We start from the raw sequence: 21,088 nt of genomic DNA, 5'->3' as shown, positions 1-21,088 counted from the left end.
TTAATGAAGAAACACAGTTCAAACTAAACCAGAAAATGAATGAACAGAAATAAACAGTGAAGGGCTCAATCACGGTGAACTGAGAGTTAAAGAGGAAGAGAAGCAAAGGCTGTAAAAGGAGCAAAAGCAGGGAAGAGACTTAAAAGGCAGCAGAACCCAGATCCATCTCTATTTCTCTGGGAATAAATATTTCCTTGTTATCATTTGTCATTAAATACTACCCCACCATATGAATTTGCTCTCAAAGTTCTACTCATCCTTCATCATACCTTTCAATTTAGCAAGAAAAGGTAATGTCCTATTTTTATTAACTTAGGAGACAGGCTTTTATTTTTATTCTTTGCATCTCATCACAATCATGAGAGTATTGCTTACAAATTCTCTCCAAATATGTATTTCTGGTATAAACTCAGTAGAACTTTATGGTTACTAATAAAATAAAACCAAGGGGTGAATATAAGATTTGGTCTACATACAAACTGATTATTAAGTAATATAATTTTTCTTGAACTGTATGCATTTTTTACTAGGTAGTTTGTTTAGAAACTATATGCAGGCCTTCTAGAGTTTAATTACATTTCTTACATCAAGGTTACTCTTAAAAGAACCTTAAATTCTGTCTAATAGACAAATAATATTTAATTTTATAGTCCTATTAGTCAAACACATGAAATAACAATTATATGACCTATTTGGATAAAACTCAAATATTGCTAGTTTTATTTTAGTGGAAATAACTAAGTTACACGATCACCTTCACATATTTTTCATACTTTAAAGAAAACATTCATACTACTTACTGTCTCTACTACCTCTAGCCACTTCTCACAGTGTCTGTGTACATAAGTTCCATAAGACTTTACAAAATGGACAATTGGAGCTGTTTCTCAAATACTTTTCAAGCAAACAAGCAAAGTCATTATTAAATGTATAAAGAACCAAACAGTCTTGGGGAAAGTAGCGAAAGATGCATGGAACACAAGGGAAAACAGAGAGACAATAAAGAGTCTCTTTTTTATGACTACTTAGTCATGGTCTTTCAGTCTCTTATTGGAATAACTAATAACTGAACAAAATACTTTTACTGGAGGAAAATCCTAGAAATTATTATAAAACACAATTACCCAAACGTTCTTAAATACAAATAAGATTAAAACGTCTAGATAATATTAGAATTTTTACAACTGTTTGCTAAGAACTGATGAAAGAAGTGCAGAATAATGGCAGTTCAAGAAATCTCAGCTACTAAACGGAAAATCATTCCTTTTAAGTATTTGACATTTTGTTCATAAATCTGGCTGAACGGTTCTGCTCTTTATTCAAGCTACAGTGGTTTAGGCAGAGTTCGTTTCTCTAGATTCCTAACTACCAACAGTATTATTTCTAGCTATTAGCAGTTTTCCATCATGAATAGGACAAGAGTTGTCAAAACTTCTCCAGTTTGGCTTAAATGTTCCTGCTCTTGCCAAGGGTCACCTTACCTCCAACAGCCATGAAAGAGTAAGTACCAAATATGGGAGGAAAGTGTGACAAAGAGAATTGATGAAAAGTGAAATAAAGAATAGAGGCTCGAAAAATAAATGGGACAAAGAATATGATGAGATAAGCAAAACCCTCTCTCCAGAACTCCCGTACAGACTGTTGTAATGAAAACTCGCCTGTACCAACCATGCGTTTAAGGAGAAATATTAAACCCAAACTGGGCATCAAATACAAAATTATCTACAATTTCTATCACAGTGCTGAACATTTAGCATGTGCTCAGGGAATAAAAACTAGGTTGTATCACTCACCTTATCAAGTTCACTTGTCAGTTTTTTATTTTCTTCAGTTAATAATACTTTTTCTCGTTCATACTGTTGTTTGAACTCATTTTCAAATTCTTCCCTTTCACTTTGACTAACACGATTCAAAACATAAGAGGGGGAAAAGGCAATGGAATTAAAGTTAAAATAACATATCCCTGATTGGCTACTGTACCATGTGCTTTTAATTCTGAAAAATTACATATCTTAAATGTACCAAATCCCAATCTTCCCTCTTAAAATTAAAAGTCACATTCCTTTCAATTAACAGACTTGTCTGCCTAACAATGGCTACTTTGCTTTTCATTTGAAAATCTGAGAAGACATCTGTGATTTGTAGACTTCATGACTGTGCTCATCTTATTTGGTTTTATATGTACCAGAAAGTATGGGAAAATGAAGAGGTTAGGGAAAGAAGGGAACACATGAGCCCCAACATATTTCCTTATACTCAGCTCAAGATTGTTAGCAAATCCTCAGTGAAATTTCCAATAATTCTCTTGATATATTCAGCCCTTCCTTCCTTCTTACCTAAGTACCTACCTATACACATATGCATATATACACAACAAATTTAATATTATAAAACTTATTTAAAATGATAGTTCTGAGAAGCACAACTGATTCACCCTTAGAGGTAAACACAGTGCTAACAGACTTTTTAGAAACCACCTAACAGAGAAAGAGGAATCAGTTTTCAAACACTGAGTTGAAATGCAGATGAAGAGGCTTATATTCTTAACAACCAAAGGGTCAATGAAGAAATCAAATAAATTAAAAAAAATACGAGAAGACAAATGAAAAATGAAAACTCCATGGTCCAAAATCTTTGACACAGCAAAAGAAGTTCTAAGAAGGAAATATCCAATGATGCAGGCCAACTCAAGAAATAAAAAGCTCAAATAAACAATTTAACTTTATGCCTAAATTGGGGGAAAAAAGACAAATGAAATCTAAGGTGAGTAGAAGAAAGGAAATAATAAAGATCATAGCAGAAATAAATAGGGATTAAAAAAAACCTATAATGAAACCAAGAACTGGTTCTTTGAAAAGATAAACAGAACAGATTAACCCTTACACCCAGACTCATCAAGAAAAAAGACTCAAATACATAAAATCAGAAACAAAAGAGAACTGAACCACAGAAATATAAGAATAAGAGAATACTATGAAAAATTATATGCCAACAAACTGAACAAACTACTTCTAGTTTTTCTGGGATAAATTCCCAGAAACACACTATCTTCCAAACTGAATCAGGAAGAAACAAGAAAGTCTGAACAGACCAATTACTAGTAACAAAATTCAATCAGTAATCAAAACACTTCCCCAAAATAAAAGTCCAAGACCAGATGGCTAAACATGTGAATGCCACCAGACATTTAATGAAGAGTTAATACCTAACTCTTCTCAAACTCTTATAAAAAATAGAAGATGATAGATATTTTCCAAATACATTCTATAAGGCCAGCATTACCCTGATACCAAAACCAAAGACACCATAAAAAAAAGAGAACTACAGGCGAATACCCCTGATGAACATGGATATAAAAATGTTCAACAAAATACCAGCAAACCACATTCAACAATATATTGAAAGGATCATTCAGCATGATCAAATGGGATTTATTCTGGAATGTAAGGATGGTTCCATGTACACAATCAATCAACATCATATACCACATCAAGAAAACAAAGGATAAAAACTGTGTGGTCATCTTAAAAGATGAAGAAAAATCACATGACAAAATTAAACTTTCTATTCATGCTAAAACCCTCAACAAAGTGGGTTTAGAGGGAACACACCTCAATATAATAAAGGCCATCTATGAAAACTCCACAGTTAACATCCTCCATAATGGAGAAAAACCTAGAGCTTCTCCTGTAAAGTCAGAAATAAGACAAGGGTGTCCACTTTCACCACTTTGATTCAACATAGTACTAGAAGTTGTAGCCACAGCAATTAAAGAAAAAAAAAAAAAAAAAAAGGAATATGAGGACCCATACTGGTAAGGAAGAAGTTAAACTGTCACTATTTGCAGATGACATACTATAACTAGAAAGCCCTTAAGACTCCACTAAAAAAAAACTATTAGTAATAAATGAATTCAGTAAAGTTGCAGGATACAAAATTAACACCCAGAAACTGGTAGCATTTCACTATTACACTAATAACAAAGTAGGAGAAGGAGGAATTAAGAAAATAACTGCATTTACAATCACACCAAAAAGAATAAATAAAATAGCTAGAAATAAACTTAAGGTGGTGAAAGACTTGTACTCTGAAAACTATAAAAGAAACTGAAGATGATATAAACAAATGGAAAGATAGTCCATGCTCATGGATTGAAAGAATTAATATTGCAAAAATGTCCATACTAGCCAAAACAATCTACAAGATTCAGTGCAATACCCATGAAAGTAGCAACAGCATGTTTCACAGAACTAGAACATGTAATCCTAATATTTGTATCGCACTATAAAAGACCCCAAGCAGCCAAAGCAATCTTGAGGAAGAACAACAAAGCTAGAGGCATACTACATTTCAGAGACTACAAAGTTGTGGTAATTAAAGCAGTAAGGTACGGACACAAAAATAAACACACTGATCAATGGAACAGAGAACTCCAGAAATAAATCCACACTTACCAATTAATCTATGAGAAAGGAGTCAAGAATATACAATGGGGAAAATATAGTCTCTTCAATAAATGGTGCTGGGAAAACTGGACAGCCACAAGCAAAAGTATGAAACTGGAGCACTTTCCCACACCATACACAAAAATAAACTCAAAATGCATTAAAGTTCTAAATGTGAGACCTGATATTCCTAGAAGAGAACACAGGCAGTAATTTCTCTGACACTGGCCACAGCAACATTTTTTTAGATATGCCCCCTAAGACAAGGGAAACAAAAACAAAAATAAACTTTTGGGACTTTATCAAGGTAAAAAACTTGCTCAGTAAAGGAAACCATCATTAAAACGAAAAGGCAACCTACTGAATGGGAGAAGATATTTGCAAATGACATATCTGATAAGGGATTAAAATCCAAAATATACAAAGAATGTATACAAGTCAATAAAAAAAAAAAAACCCAAGTAATCCAACTAAAAAATGAGAAGAGGACTTGAATAGACATTTTTCTAAAGATAATATACAAATGGCCAAAAGACACATGAAAAGATGCTCAACATCACTGATCATCAGGGAAATGAAAGTCAAAACCACAATGAGATAGATATCACCTCACATTTGTCAAAATGGCTAACATAAAAAAATCACAAGAAATAAGTGTTGGCAAGGATGTGGAAAAAGGAACCCTCATGCACTGTAGGTGGGAATGCAAACCATCGAAGCCACGGTGGAAAACAGTATGAAGGTGCCTCAAAAAATTAAAAATAGAAATACTGTATGATTCAGTAATACCCAATACCCACTATTGGGTATTTACCCGAGGAAAACAAAACACTAATTTGAAAAGATTATATGCACCCTTATGTTTACTGGTGCATTATTTACAAAGCAAAGATAGGGAAGCAACATAAGTGTCCATCAATAGGCAAATGGATAAGGAAGATGTGGTATATATATATACACAATGGACTATTACACAGAGATAAAAAGGGATGAGATCTTGCCATTTGTGGTAACATGCATGGGCCTAAAGGGTATGAAGCTAAGTGAAAGAAGCCAGACCTAGAAAGACAAATACCGTATGATTTCACACACATGTAGAATCTAAAAAGCAAAACAAATGAACAAACAAACGAAAAGCAGAATTAGACCCATAAATATAGAGAACTGATGGTTGCTAGAAGGAAAGGGGAGGATGGGCAAAATGGATGAAACAGAGCAGGGGGGGGCAGGCTTCCAGTTATGGGATGAATAAGACACAGAAAGAAAAGGCACAGCTTAGGGAATCTAGTCAATGATACTGTAATGGTGTCGCACAGTGACAGATAGCCGCTACACTGGTGAGCAGAGCATAACCTGGAGAGAAGGTGAATTGCCATGCTGTACACCTGAAACTAAGGTAACACCGTGTGTCACCTTGTATTCAATTAAAAAAAATTTAAAGAGGTTTATATCTTAGCAGTAAATGAAATTCAGTATGGATCTGTTCTGGGAAATTTCATATGATTAATTCCAAGTCAACAAAGAACTTAAGTAATGGCTGATTTAAAAAATGTAATCTTAAAAATCTCTTACATCACTATATTATAAATGAAATTACATTTTAAATTATAAGTTCTGGGAAAATAAACCATCCTGTGTGTACAGGCAAATAGGCCACTTAAAAAAATTATCTATAATCAAACTTCAGTTATGTTTGCATCCCATTGTTTATAGCAACAATGTCCACAATGGCCAAAATACGGAAAGAGCCCTGATGTCCACTGATGGATGAATGGATAAAGAAGATGTGTGTGTACACACACACACACACACAAACACACACACACACACACAGGAATATTAGTCATCAAGAAGAAATGAACTCTTGTCATTTGCAAGGATGTGGATGGAACTGGAATGTATTATGCTAAGCAAAGTAAGTCAGACAGAGGAAGCACATGATTTCACTCACACGTGGAATTTGAAAAATAAAACAGGATCATAGGGGAATGGAAGAAAAAATAAAAGAAGATGAAAACAGAGTGGGAGACAAACATAAGAGACTCTTAACTCTAGGAAAGAGACTGAGGGTTGCAGGAGGGGAGGGTTGGGGGGACAGGATAAGTCAGTGATGGACACGAAGAAGGGCACATGATGTATTGAGCACTGGGTGTTACATACAACTCAGGAATCACTGAATGCTATCCCTGAAACCATTGATACACTCTATGTTAACTAAATTGAATTTAAATGAAATTTTTAAAAAATCATCTTTCTTGATTCAGAAGCAACTCCAAATAACAAACAAGACAAAAACTTGAGAAACTACAAAGAAGCCTTTCAGAAAAATATGTACACAAATGAACTGAGTAAAATCTAAGTAAAACTCTATTTTTTCCTACTAGCACTGAAGAATGCTGACGTCTCTTCCATATGAAAACAAGACAAACACACTCTTCCCTGAACCCTAAGTCATGCTTCATTTGCCAATTCCCTGCCTTCCTGTTCACTGGGAACCACCTGGAAGCCTTGACAGGGTGTGCTGTACCCACTTTCTCATTGACTAACTGTTCCTCACCACACAAAATCTGGCTTCTGCTGCATCACCACCCCAAAAACCTGTTCTCACAACCGGCCATGGTCTCATTATCATATTCAATCTACCTGCCACCTTTGACACCGTCGCCTGTTTCCTCCCTCTTGAAATGCTATCTTCTCCTTGCTTCAGTGATGCCACGCCTGGTTTCCAGCCTCCATCTCTGCCCTTGTGGACCCCCCTCTTTCTGTCCTTCTGGTAAATGCCCATCCTCCCAGGTATTCCATTCCAGAGCTTGACTTCTCTTTGCACATCTCCCCTGAGCTGGTTCACCCACTGTACCACCTGAGTCCAATTACCTGTTATGCTGATGAACGCCGAATTTAATCTGAAGCTTTTCTGGGCTCCCTTCAACTGCTGACTTGGTATCTCCACAAAGACGTCTCACAGAGCACCTCAAATTCAACACGCCCAACTCAGGAGAGCGCCACACAAGTTCCTACCACCCTATTTACCTTCCTCATACACTCTACTATCTCTTCTCCTTCTCTAGGTGAAAAGCACAGCTCAGCCCAAACCCTCCACTTATATACCTGTTCAAGTACATGGTTTCTGCATTTTTCTCCCCATGTTGGATAATTCCTATCAAATTAAAACATGGTGTTATTTCTCCCATCTAAAAACAGAAACAAAAGGCAAAAATAACTTCTTTTGAGATCAGTTTCTCCTCCAACTACTGCTTCCTTGCACTGCTTGCTTTTAAGAGATTCCAACTACTATTCTGTTTTCCAACTGCTTTCCTTCAAGTCTTGGATCCCACTGTGGGGCTTTTGCCCTTCTTGTTCCACTGAAATTGTTTTTATCAAAGTTACCAGTGAGCATAACATTGTTAAATTCAACTGTCACTGCCCAGACCCCTCATCGTACTTGATTCAGACCTCATCTCATGTAACATGTAGAGGGATCTGATACGCTTTCATCACGTGGCTTCCAGGAAACCAAATCAGTCCAGTCTTCTTCCTATCATTCTCAGTTGTCCCCTTGGCCATTTCTTCCTGATTTCCAAACTCCCTACTAAAGACTGGAGCATCCCAGCGCTCATCGCTGGGCCTCTTTTCTATCTACCAATCACTAAGTAATCTCTTAGAGTCTGTTTTAAATACCATGTGAGTGATAAAATACTCCCAGGATTTTTTCTCTAGCCCTAAAATCCAGGCTGAGCTATCCAATGGCCTACCTGACATCTCTACGTGGGTGTCTAATGGGCATCTCAAACATAACTGTTTCTAAATGGTAACTACAGTCCCCTAACTGCTAAGACCTCAAACCTCAGTATCATCCTTAATTCCTCCTCTTCCTTTCTCACTCCGTATCTTGTCCACCAGCAGAAACCAGTGTCTTTACTTGTAAGGAGTATCAGAATCCCAACTCTTCTTACCACCACTGCTGCCTCCACCCTAAGCCAATGCACCATCCTTTTGGGCCTGGACTACTTCTAAATCATTTCCAGGCTTTTCTCTTATCTAAGTCAGCCTGGTCTTAACCCAGTAGTCAGAGTAACCATGTTAAAACACAACCTGGTATTTGTCAGTTTTCCACTCAAAATCCTGCAGTACGTCCCTGCAATGGTTTTCTCCCGAACGAATAACCAGAAGTCACCCGTCACAAAGCCTTGCCCGATCTGGTCTGGGTCCCTCTTGTACTCATCTCCTACTCTTCTTTCCCCTTAAGTCTACCTTGGCCATATCGGCCTCCTTATTATTATTATTTTTTTTAATAGACCTATTTTTAAGAAAAGTTTTAGGTTCATAGCAGAGATTTTCCACATGCCCCCCAGCCCCCCAAACATGGGTACAACCTCCCCACAACACCACCCCCAGCAGAGTGGAGCATGGGTTCCATCAGTGACCTTGCAGTGGACGCATCACCTGGGTTGGGACACGTGTTCAACAACACACACACCCATCACAGCATCATGCAGAGGGGCTGCGCTGCCCTGGACATCCTCCCAGACACCTCTGCCTTCTCCCACGCCCTGGCAACCACTGCTCTTTATCCTTCTCCATAGTTTTGCCTTCTTATTATTTTTTTAACAGCCTGTGCTCTGTATAGAGCATTCTTCTCCTCCATCTGTAGAGATGCCTCCCTACTTTCTTCAGCCCTTACTTCAATTACCTTCTCAGCATTCTCTCCCCAGACCAGTCTATACAGATACTTAATTGCCCCCTCAATGCTTCATGGCCCCATCCTGTGCTTTATTTTTTGTTCTGGCATTTATCGTTACCTAATATATTCCATATTTTACTTATTTTGTTTGTAGTCTTTCACCTAAATAAAGGAAAGCTCTGGAAGGACAGAGATTTTGTCTTTCCACCACTACATTCCCAGGACCTGTAACAGAATAGTTGCTTTTATCCACCAAAGGCCCTAAAATTTTTTTTGTTGAATGAATGGACCAAACTAAATAAATTTTGGCTTCCAATATAAGTAGAGAATAACAAAAGCATATATTCAGCTAAAATCCAGAAACAGGAGAATCACTAGCAATTTCTCCCATCTGGCCATCATGGCACCCAGGTTCTGGCTCTCTGGGATCCTCTGAGCCCACACGCTTCCCTCCGCCTTCACAGTCAGCACCTACTGTCCTGATCATCCCTCGAAGCCAGGTTCCCACCTGCCCTCTGCTCCCCTCAGTCCTGCTCCACACAGGAACAAGAGTGATCTTTCAAAACCAGAAGTACCACCCTGTGACCTGCCTTCAATGGCCTTAGGATGACGTCCAAACTCCCTGCTCTGCTTCATGATCTTAAGTCTACTACCCTCTGCAGACCCACTTCTCGCCCTCTCATCTGTCTTTCTGTGGCTCCACCACAGGGAATAGCCTTAGTATTCTGAACGTGCCATGCTCCCCGCTTTTCCTCTCCATCCCAGAACATTCCACTACCCCCATCTGGACACTCTTCCACCGTTAATTTCTTGTTTCTTTGGTTTTGTCCAAAAAACCCAGACATTCCAAAGTCACCCTTTGTGTGTCATTTATGGGAGCTCCTGCATTTTGCCTGTACTTATACTGTCCCATTCGCTGCCTGTCATGATGTAGTATAATCTCCTATTTACTGATCTTGGCTTTGGGCTCCTTAGGACTGCAGTAAGTGGACTGCTCATGTATCTCCAGCCCTTGACACACAGGCACAACAGGTATCCAGGAAATATTTATTAGAGGAGTAAATAAGTTGATTCTTACCTCTCTCTCCTGTTTTTTTCCAATTTGTCTTTCAAAATCATAATTTCCTTGTTGAGGGCAAGTTGCTGGCCTTCTGAATCATGAAGCTCCTTCTTCAGATTTTTAATTTCATTTGCATGTATTCCTTCTCTTTTAGACAATTCTTCTTCATAAAAGATACTTTTCTTTTCTAAATCAGTCTTTAGTTTGGTTATCTCTTGCTGATGTTCTATGCTGCACAGTCCTGGTGAGTAACTAATTTGTTTTTGCTATAGAAGTAATAACAAAAAATTGATTCATCTATAAGAATAATAAAGTATCAAATAACTTCTTTCTATAAATAAAGAACTGTTCTTATAGTTCAATATTATTTTTGTATATTATCACATAAATAAAACTTTTTTTATTAAAGCTATTCACCTTTTTGGCAATATGTTCCAAATAGTTTTCTCAGTATGTATTCCCTTATTGTGTTGTGTTTTACAGCAGATTATATATCTGTAATTTCTGCTCATAGTTATATAATTATTTGTTTATATTTATATTTCTAATGTATACAGAATTATTGTTGGTGTATGGAGTGAGAGAAAAATCTAACTGGATCCTATTTCTGATGTGGAACCAATAAAGAATTTTAAGTATGTTTTTGTCTTTAGAAGATTTAGTGGGGTAGGGAATGACAGAGCTAGAATGTACAAAAAGCTTCTCCAATGGTCCAGTGAGAAAGACAAAGGTCTAATCAAACATCTTCACATGCACTAGAAAAAATGATAGGTTTCTTGGCATTTAGGTAGGGCATTAGGGACAAGAAATTAAGCTGAAAGCCAATTTTTTTAGAAATTAGGATGAAATATATTCTCAGTAATAAGGTGCAAGGAAAATGCAAAGTCCAAAGCATCCTCCAGACAGTGGCTAAAGGGTGAGCAGAAACAGACAGACAGAGATTATGCCTTTAGACCTCCTGAGCTTTGGAATGTTTCTGTTACTCTGCTATAGGCTATTTTCCCAGGTGATCACCAATAAAAGTTTTAGAACCCAAAGAAACTATGGGTTTATGTCATGCTCTGGAGGACACTGTGTCCTTTTATGAAAACAGTTTTAAGGGCTGAAAACCTATTTACAGAAGTCGATTTAAAGTTGAAAGAAAACTATCCCCCCTTCTTCACATTTGAGGTACATACTTTATTTATTTATTTATTTTTGGTTTAGGCATATTTTATTCTTTTTTTTAAATTTTATTTTAAATAAACATACAATATATTTTTATCCCCAGGGGTACAGGTCTGTGAATCGCCAGGTTTACACACTTCACAGCACTCACCATAGCACATACCCTCCCCAATGTCCATAATCCCACCCCCCCCAAACCCCCTCCCCCCATCAACCCTCAGTTTGTTTTGTGAGATTAAGAGTCACTTATGGTTTGTCTCCCTCCCAATCCCACTTTATTTTTATTTATTTTTTAAAAATTTTATTTTATTTTTTCAGTGCTACAGAATTCATTGTTTATGCACCACACTTTAAAAGAAAAAAAAAAGAAAAACCAGAGACACCCATTGGGCTGGAGAACTGTCTCTGGGGTACCCACTGTACTATCTAACCACTGACTACAGCAGTACTGGTGGCATCGTGCCTACTGCACGCCAAGACTCAGACCATCTGGCATCATGGGGGCAGCCTGGCACACAGTGCTCTGCCAGAACCGGGAGGAGCCACAGCAAGTATGACCTTGGCTCTCTGGGTCACCACAAAATGAGGCCTCACTCAACAGCTGTGGTCCTGACCACTTACCTATATGGCTCTCTCATTTTTTTCATCATCTAAAGAACAATTTGAGTTTGCTGTTCTGGTTCGTGTAGTTTGGCTGTTGGGGTAGCAGCAGCATACACTGGCATTTCAAGCAAAAGTTACCCTGATATCAAAACCTAACAAAGATACCACCAGAACAAGTCACAGGCTCAAGTCACTTGTTGCTAAGAATGTAAAAAAAGTCAAAATAAAATGCTGATAAAATCAAACTGTATGTTAAAAAAGAACAATCTACCCCAAAAGAATAGGTCTTACTGCAGGTATTAAAGGTAATTTAATACTAGTAAACTTGTTAATAATGTACAAAGATGGCATTATGTTAATGAATTAAATTAAAATAAATCCATACAATAATCTCAGTAGGTACCCAAGTCCAAAAACATTTGAGAAAATCCAATACCCATTCCAAATACTAGCCCGAGTCGTACAATAAGACAAAAAACAAAAACAAAAACAGTAAAGTGATTCTTCTTTACCCATTTTCCAGCTATCAGACAAAATAATACCTACTGGTGAAGCACCAGAAAAACATACAAGAAACTAAGGAATAATTACAAAGATGGGGTCTGTCATTATTCCTTACTTAGTTTTTAGGTATGCTGTCTGAGCAAGTAACATGTGCAATAGTTATAAGAAATGAGTGTTAAAAAGAAAAGTTATAAAACCATTCTAATTTCCATAGAATTGTTTGCCCACAAAATGTAAATAATTCCACTAAAAAGTGTTATAACTGATAAAGCTGAGTAAAGTAACTGCAGGTAAGATAAACACAAATCAACAATACTTCTCGGGAGCGGAATGAGCAATAACAAAACACAGTAAAAAATTTCATTGTTAATAGCAAAAACAATCAAAGAAAAATTATCAGAAACTAATACATGCATGTGAAGAATAACAATAGTGAGTAATCTGAATTATATGAAGAAAGGGTAAGTCTTTTATAAAAGATGTAAAAGACTTGAAACAAAATAGAAAAATACCTACTACTTGACAGATTGAATGCACAGGTATTTAGTATTTCTCGTTATATTCCTTGTAAATATAATAAAACAATTAAATATAGGAGATGGCACACAGGTGTTGCTGTGTATCAGAAAAATACACTTGTAAAAATGCCAAAGAAAATCCTGGGGGAAAAAGGGAGTAAAGAGGAAGAGAGAAGAATGTTCTTTTCAGATATTAAAACATACTGTACAAACCTTTAATAAAATCTTAGTGTAATAGAGCTCTATCCCAAAATAATTTTATTCAATATATGAGAAATCTTCAATAACTGAGGAAGGCAGTGACTAACTTATGGAATTGGAACTGCCAATTTAGCAACAAAAGAACAAAATGATTCTCACAACATCCCGTCTAGCAAAACAAATTCCAAGTAACTTAGATTTAAATATATTTAGAAGCATACAGAAATATAATTGACTAGAGTTAAATATTTTTAACCCCAACAGAAATATCCAGGAAAAGGCAGAATCACATACTAAACAGAGAAAAGGACAAGCCAAGCTCTGAAGCAATAAAGACACACCGAGGAAAGTAAGAACAAACCTCCTGTGATTTGAAAAGGAAACAAGACCAAAACTAAAGGGCAAATGATAAATGAATTAATAGTTGTGGAAAAATGCAAGAAGTATCATTTTCACTATGTGAGGAGTTTATATGAATTGTAAGAGAAGCATTCAGACTAAAATTTAAAAAGGCAAATAAGGGAATAATTCACAAAGAATTAAATTTAAATTTAAAAAGGCAAATAAGGGAATAATTGACAAAGAAATTGACAAAGAAATATTACTACTATTAAAGTAGATTGTTTGTTAATCATATTTTTCTTTGTCAAGAAATGCCTCTTTTTATACTTGCAACAATTTGTGGCCTGCATCTAGTGCCTAAAAGTGACCTGACAACTTCATTTCCAGGTATCTGTTCTAAGAAATAATACTAAAAAAGCAATGCACAAAAGTATTTGTGGTAATGACAGTGTTGCTGAAGTGAAATGTAAATATTCAATAGCAGAGAACTGGATTGAGTGGATATCCTTCGTAATCATTAAAACTCTGTGACAGTTATGTAATGAGTGTAAATGCTTATATCACATAAAAAGAAAGTGAAAAATACACATGTTAATGGTTAAATTGTGTCCCTCCAAAATTCTTGTTAAAGCACTAACCACCAGAACCTCAGAATGTGATATTTTAAAGAATGGTCTCAAATACTGAATGATCTGACTTACGCATGGAATCTAAAAGTTAAAAACTCTTGGGAGCAGAGGGTAAAATGGTGGTTGCCAAGGGGGGAGCAGGGGCAATGGGAGAATATTAGAAAGGTACTAAAATTTCACACAGGTAGGATGAGTAAGTTCTGGAGATCTAAGGTAAAGTTCCATATACTTGAAATTTCTACAAGCGTGGATCTTAATTGTTCCCAGTCAAAAAAAAAAAAAAAGACAAACAAGTGAGGGCATGAGGGTATGTTAATTAGCTTGTTGTGGTACATATTTCACAATGTATACATATATCTAGACACCACATTTTATATCTTCAATATATACAATTTTTATTTGTCAATTCCATCTCAATAAGGCTGGAAAAAAAAAGAAAAGTAGGGTCTGTACAGTGGTAATTGACTTAAAACAGGTCGTTAGGGCGGGCCCTTTCCCAATATAACAGCGTCCTTATAAAAAGAAAAAAATCTGGACTCAGTCTTGCACCCAGGGAGAAGGCAGCGATCCAGGTGATACATAAACCAAGGAATCCAAACCATCAGAAATCAATCCTGGCAACACTTTCATTTCAGACATCCAGTCAGAATAATTGAGACAATAAATTCTCGTTTCTTAGGCCACCCAGTTTGTGGTAATTTGTAGCAGCCCCAGCAAACTAATACAGCAGGGTAAAAAGCTCTTGTAGCATATGATCATAAGAACTGAAAAATCTTTTGTTTTGTTTTGTTTTTTAAAAAACAGCCTTACTGAGATACTATTATCATACCGAGCTATTAGCCCATTTAATGTGTACAGTTGAATGGTTTATGTAGTTTAATTTTAAGTAGTAAAATACATATACCATAAAGTTGTGCCATCTTAACTATTTTAAGTGTAGAATTCACTAAGTATTAATTACATTCAGAATGTTGTACAACCATGATCACTATGTATTTCCAAAACTTTTTCATTATCCCAAAGAGAAATTCTCTAACCATTCAAGAATAGCTCCCCATTACCTACACTACCTGGTAACCTTGATTCTGCTTTTTATCTCAATGAATTTGCCTAGATACTTCATTCAAGTAGAATCATACAAAATCTGCTTTTTTTTTTTTTTTTTTTTTTTTGGCCTGGTATCTTTCACTTCGCATAAAGTTTTCAAGATTCATCCATGTTGGGCCACGTATCAGAGAGTCGTCCCTTTTGACGAATGATATTCCACTGCATGTAAAAACTATATTTTGCTTCTGCATCTCTTGATGGACACTGGAGCTGTTTCTACCTTCTGGCTATTGTAATAATGTTTCAAAGAACACTGGTGTACAAGTATCTCTTTGAGACCCTGCTTACAATTCTTCAGGGTACATACCTAGGAGCTGAATTGCTGGGTCATGTGGTAACTCTATGTTTACCTTTCTGAGGAATAACCAAACTGTTTTCACATCCTTACAAAGACTTGCTTTGTTCCTCCCTCCCTCTGCCCAATTTTAGCTATCCTAGTAGGTGTGGAGTGGTCTCTCCAGGTTTTAACTTCATTTCCCAAATGACTAATGATGTTGAACATCTTTCTGTGGGCTTATGCCTATCAAAAGATCTTCTCTGGAGAGGGGCGCCTGGGTGGCTGGGTGGGTTAAAGCCTCTGCCTTCGTCTCAGGTCATGATCCCAGGGTTCTGGGATCGAGCCCCGCGTTGGGCTCTCTGCTCCGCGGGGAGCCTGCTTCCTTTCTCTCTCTGCTTATTTGTGATCTCTGTCTGTCAAAAAAATAAATTAATTAATTAAAAAAAAATAAAATATCTTCTCTGGAGAAAAATGTCTATTCAAGTTATTTGCCCAATTTTTGATTGGGTAGTTTGTCTTTTCGTTGTTCAAGTGTAGGACTTGTTTACATATTCTGGTTATCAAACTCTTACCAGATACTTGATTTGCAAATAATTTCTCCTATTTCCTTAAAAATGTCCTTTGATGCAATGCACACAATTTTTTATTTTGATGAAGTCCAATTTATAAAAAAAATTTTTTTTACTCATGCTTTCAGTGTCATAGTTAAGAATCCATGCCACAGTCATGAATATTTACCTCAATGTTTTCTTCTAAGAGTTCTATGGTTATAGCTTTTATATTTAGGTTGATCTATTTTGAGTCAATTGTTTTATATGATCTGAGCTAGGGGTCCAACTTTATTTGCATGTAGAAATACAGTTGTCCCAGCACATAAATCAAAGGGACTATTCTTTCCTCACTGAACAGATTTAGGACAATGTCAAAAATCACTTGGCCATAGTTGCAAAAGTTCACTTCTCGACTCTGAATTCTATTCCAGTGGCCTGTGTTTCTATTCGTAAGCCAGTACCAGAGTCCTTCTGTTACTCTAACTTTGTAGTAACTCTTGAAACTGGGAAGTTTAAGCCTCCAATTCTGTTTTTCTTTTGCCGGACTGTTTGTCCGCTTGGGGCCACTTGCAATTCCATATGAAATTCAAGATATTTTCCATTTCTGCAAAAAGCGTTATTGGAGTTTTACTAGGAATTGTGATGAACTTGTACATGATTTTGGGTAACACAGACATCTATACAATATTAAGTTGTCCTAACCATATATGTGGGATGTTTTTCCATTTACTTATGTCTCCTTTAATATCTTTCAGCAATGTTCTGTAATTTCCAGTACACAAGTCTTTAACTCTCTTGGTGAAATTTATTCCAAGGAGCTCTATTCTTTTAGCTACTATTCTAACAAACTGCTTTCACAATTTCCTCTGTGGATTATCCATTGCTGGCATATAGAACACAACTTCCTACTGCGTGAGTTGGTCTTGCAACCCTGGGATCGTTTGTTTTCTAATTATTGTGTTTTAAAAGTTCTTAGTAGGGGCGCCTGGGTGGCTCAGTGGGTTAAGCCTCTGCCTTCGGCTCGGGTCATGGTCTCAGGGTCCTGGGATCAAGCCCTGCATCGGGCTCTCTGCTCAGCAGGGAGCCTGCTTCCTCTGCCTGCCTCTCTGCCTACCTGTGATCTTTGTCTGTCAAATAAATAAATAAAATCTTTAAAAAAAAAAAAAGATTCTCTCTCTCCCTCTCTTTAAAAAAAAAAAAAGAAATAAAAGTTCTTAGTATATTTTGTATAACAGTCTTTTATTAGATAAGTCTGTAGTTTTCCAGTCTGTGCCTCATCTTTTCATTCTCTTCACAGATGTCTTTTCCAGAGCAGAAATACTTAATTTCAATGGAGTCTAATGTATCAATTCTTTATTTCATCAATTGTACCTTTGGTGCTGTAGGTAAGAAGTCACTGTCCTAGGTAATCTCAGTCTTCTATATTATCTTCTTCCCAGAAGATAATGTTGTAGTTTCATATTTTACATTTAGGTCTGTGATCCATTTGAGTTAATTTTAATAAAGGGTGTAAGTTCTACATTTAGATTCATTCATTCATTCAACTTATTTGGATGTCTAGTTGTACAGCACCACTTGAAAAGACAATCTTTATTTCATTATATTGCCTCCGTTCCTTTGTTAAAAATGACTTGTCTGCATATTCATTTGCCAGTACCACATGTTCTTGATTATTGCAGGTTTGGGGTAAACCTTGAAGTCAGGTGGTGTCAGTCTTACAACTGTATTTATTCTTTTCCATTAGTATGGTATTGGCTCTTCTAGGCCTTTCATCTCTCTGTATAAACCTTAGGTCTAACTTGATGACATCCACAAAAGGACTTGCTGGGGTTTTGATTAGGAATGCATTAAATCTACAGGTAAGGATAAGAAGAACTGAATCTTCTTACCCACAAACACGGACTATCTCCATTTATTTAGTTCTTCCTTGATTTCTTTTATCAGAGTTTTATAGTTTTCCCCACATAGCTCTTTTGCACACTTTATTTATACCTAACTATTTCACTTCTATGGGTGCTAACATTAATAGAGTTTTTAATGTCAAATTCCACTTTTTCGTGGATGTTATACAGGAAAGTGACTGGCTTCTGTGTATTAACCTTCTATCCTGCAACCTCCCCATAATGGCTTATTAGTTTCAATTGTTTCATCAACTTTTTTTGATTATCTGTACGGGTGATCATGCCATTCCTGAACAGTTTTACATCTTCCTTCACAATCTGCATACCTCTTATTTTGTCTTCTTGTCTTACTACATTAGCTAGGACATCCAATACAATGTTGAAAGGTAGTGGTGAAAGGTAGATCTTCAACCAGGCTCTTGATTCTAGTGGGAAAGAATCAAGTTTCTCACAAGTATGATGTTAGCTCATTTTCTGTTAAATATTCTTTATCAGGTTTAGAATTTACTGACCGTTTTTGTCTTGAATAGATATTGGATACTGTCAGATGGTTTCTTTGCCTGTATTGAGATGATCATGTGATTTTTATTTTTTAGTCTATTGGTGTGATACATTTTATTCATTGATTTTTTGAAAGTTGAACCAGGCTTGCATACCTGGGAGAAAAATCCCACTAGGGCATAGTGTGTAATTCTTATTACACATTGTTAGAGTCAATTTATTAATATTTTGTTGAGGATTTTCTCATCTATGTCTATAAGGCATGTTGGTCTGCGGCTCTTTTTTCATATAATGTCTTCGTCTAGTTTTAGTATGAGTGTAATGCTGGTGTCATAGAATAACTTAGTAAATATTCCCTCTGCTTCTGTCTTCTGAAAGAGATTGCAGAAAATTAGTATGACTTCTTCCACATGTTTTATAGAATTCACCAGTGAACATATCTGGGCCTGGTGTTTTTCTGTAAGGTTATTAATTATTGATCCAATTTCTTTAATAGACAAAATCCTTTCAGACTATTTCTTCTGTGTCAGCTTTGGCGGCTTGTGTCTTTCAAGGAACTGGTCCATTTCATCTAGGTTATCAAATCTATGTGCATAAAGTTATTCACAGTATTCCTTTATTAACCTTTTGATGTACATGGGATGTGTAGGGATGTCACCTTTTGATTTCCAATATTAGCAGTGCCTTCTTTTTTCTTTATATTTGGTTTTATCCATATTGTATTTTATAATAAGAGTTTAAAAAATATAGCAGAAAGTACAGCACGCAAAACAATTAAGCCTATTCTTTGCACAAAGATTTACTACAGAAAAGAGAAGAAAACTTTGACGAGAAATTATAGCGTCAAGAGAAATGCAAATATATGAAATAATATAAACTAATACTGACAGGTAATCTGCTTCTTTTCAGGTATGCAGGGAAGTTATTAAATTTATATAAAGTACTCACTATGCTTAAAATTTGAAAAATCTGATTGAAAGATATTTTTACTGGAAAAATGAAAATGAACCAAACTATCTCAAAATGGGTGAAAAATAAAGCATTAATAAAGCTACAGTACAACAAAGAACGTATTATAGAAGAATTCCTTCAGATTTCAAAAGTTTATTTCCATGAGCACAAAGAAAAAGGAAAGATTCCTTTCTATAAAGTTAACATAACCCTGAAACAAAAAACAACCAAAAGAGCATACAAAAAATAAAATTACAGACTCATCCCAGTATAAATTTAACAGAACTTGCTATTAAAATGTTAATAATCCTAATCCATTGCTGTATTGAAATTCTATTAGGCCAGCAACTGATTCCCAAATGTAAGAACAGTTTAATGCTAGAAGGCTGTTGATATAATTACTCTCAAAAATAGATGAAAGGAACCTTTTTCTTAATTAGCCTGACAAAGGACTTACTTATTTTACTATCTTTTCAAAGAATAAGCTTTGATTTCATTTTTCCCCCATTGGTTTCCTGTTTTCAATTTAATCAGTTTAAGCTCTAATTTTTATTATTTTTCTTCTTCTGTTAACTTCAGGTTTAATTTGCTCTTCTCTTTCTAGTATCTAAAGTGAAAGCTAAGATGATTTATTTTAGATCTTTTTCTTCATTATATATGCATTCAATGCTATAAACTGCCCCCAAACACGGCTGTCCCTATATCCCACAAATTTTAGTAAGTTAAATTTGTTTTAATTTCTATTTAGATCAAAATATTTAAAAATTTCTCAAGATATTTCCTTTGACTCATGTGTTATTTAGAAATACTCTGGAATTTTTCCAGCTATATTTCTGGTGTTGACATCTAGTTTAATTCCACTGTGGTCTGAGAGCAGCCACTGCATGATTTCTATTCTCTTAAATTTCTTAAGAATTTGTTAAGGTTTGGTTTATGGACCAGAATGCGTGGTCTACTCTGGTGGATGTTCCACGTGAGCTTGAAAAGAATGCTCATTCTACTGTTACATGAAGTTGTCTATAGATACCACATCCATGTGGTTGATGATGTTGTTGAGCTCATCTACGACCTTACTGATTTTATGGCTCCTGGATTTGTTCATTTCTAAAACAGGGTGTTGCAGTTTCCACCTATAATGGTAGATTCATCTATTTTTCCTTGCAGTGCTATCAGTTTTTGCCTCACACATTTTGATATCGCACTGATACATGCCTACATGTTAAGTTTTGCTACGTCCTCTTGAAGAACTGATTCTCTTGTCATTATGTGATGCCCTTTTTATTCCTAAAAACTTTCCTTACTCTGAATTCCACTCTGAAATTAATATAGCTACTCCCACTTTCTTTTCATTGGTGTTAGCATGATATGTCTTCTTTCACTCAGTTAACCTATATCTGTCTTTATATTTAAAGTGGGCTTCTTAAAGACAACATACAGTTGGATATTTTTTTGATCCGGCCTGACACAATCTCTGTTTTATAACTGATGTACTTAGGCCACTGATATTCCAAGCGACTATTGATATTTCTGGATTAATATCTACCATATTTGCTACTGTTTTCCAATTATTGTCCTTGTTCTTTATTCCTATTTTTTTCTTCTGCTCCTTTTCTGTCTGTTACGGTTTTAGTTAAACAATTTATATGATCC

At 35.9% G+C, this 21,088-nt stretch overlaps 1 protein-coding gene across 15 annotated transcripts in view; it reads right to left on the bottom strand.

The window, feature by feature from the left end:
- Positions 1–21,088, bottom strand: part of CDC42BPA (CDC42 binding protein kinase alpha) — a 338,602-nt gene that overhangs the window by 86,725 nt on the left and 230,789 nt on the right. For all 15 annotated transcript variants that reach the window (XM_047703785.1, XM_047703770.1, XM_047703777.1 and 12 more), the window contains 2 exons: positions 10,205–10,452; positions 1,794–1,899 (listed from right to left, as the gene is read on the bottom strand). In XM_047703785.1, the coding sequence (XP_047559741.1) occupies positions 1,794–1,899; positions 10,205–10,452 (354 nt within the window). The remainder of the gene's footprint in view (positions 1–1,793; positions 1,900–10,204; positions 10,453–21,088) is intronic.

This window comes from Lutra lutra, chromosome 15, assembly GCF_902655055.1.
Source record: "Lutra lutra chromosome 15, mLutLut1.2, whole genome shotgun sequence".
NCBI classification, from domain to species: domain Eukaryota; kingdom Metazoa; phylum Chordata; class Mammalia; order Carnivora; family Mustelidae; genus Lutra; species Lutra lutra.
This window is presented reverse-complemented; position numbering and strand designations above follow the sequence as displayed.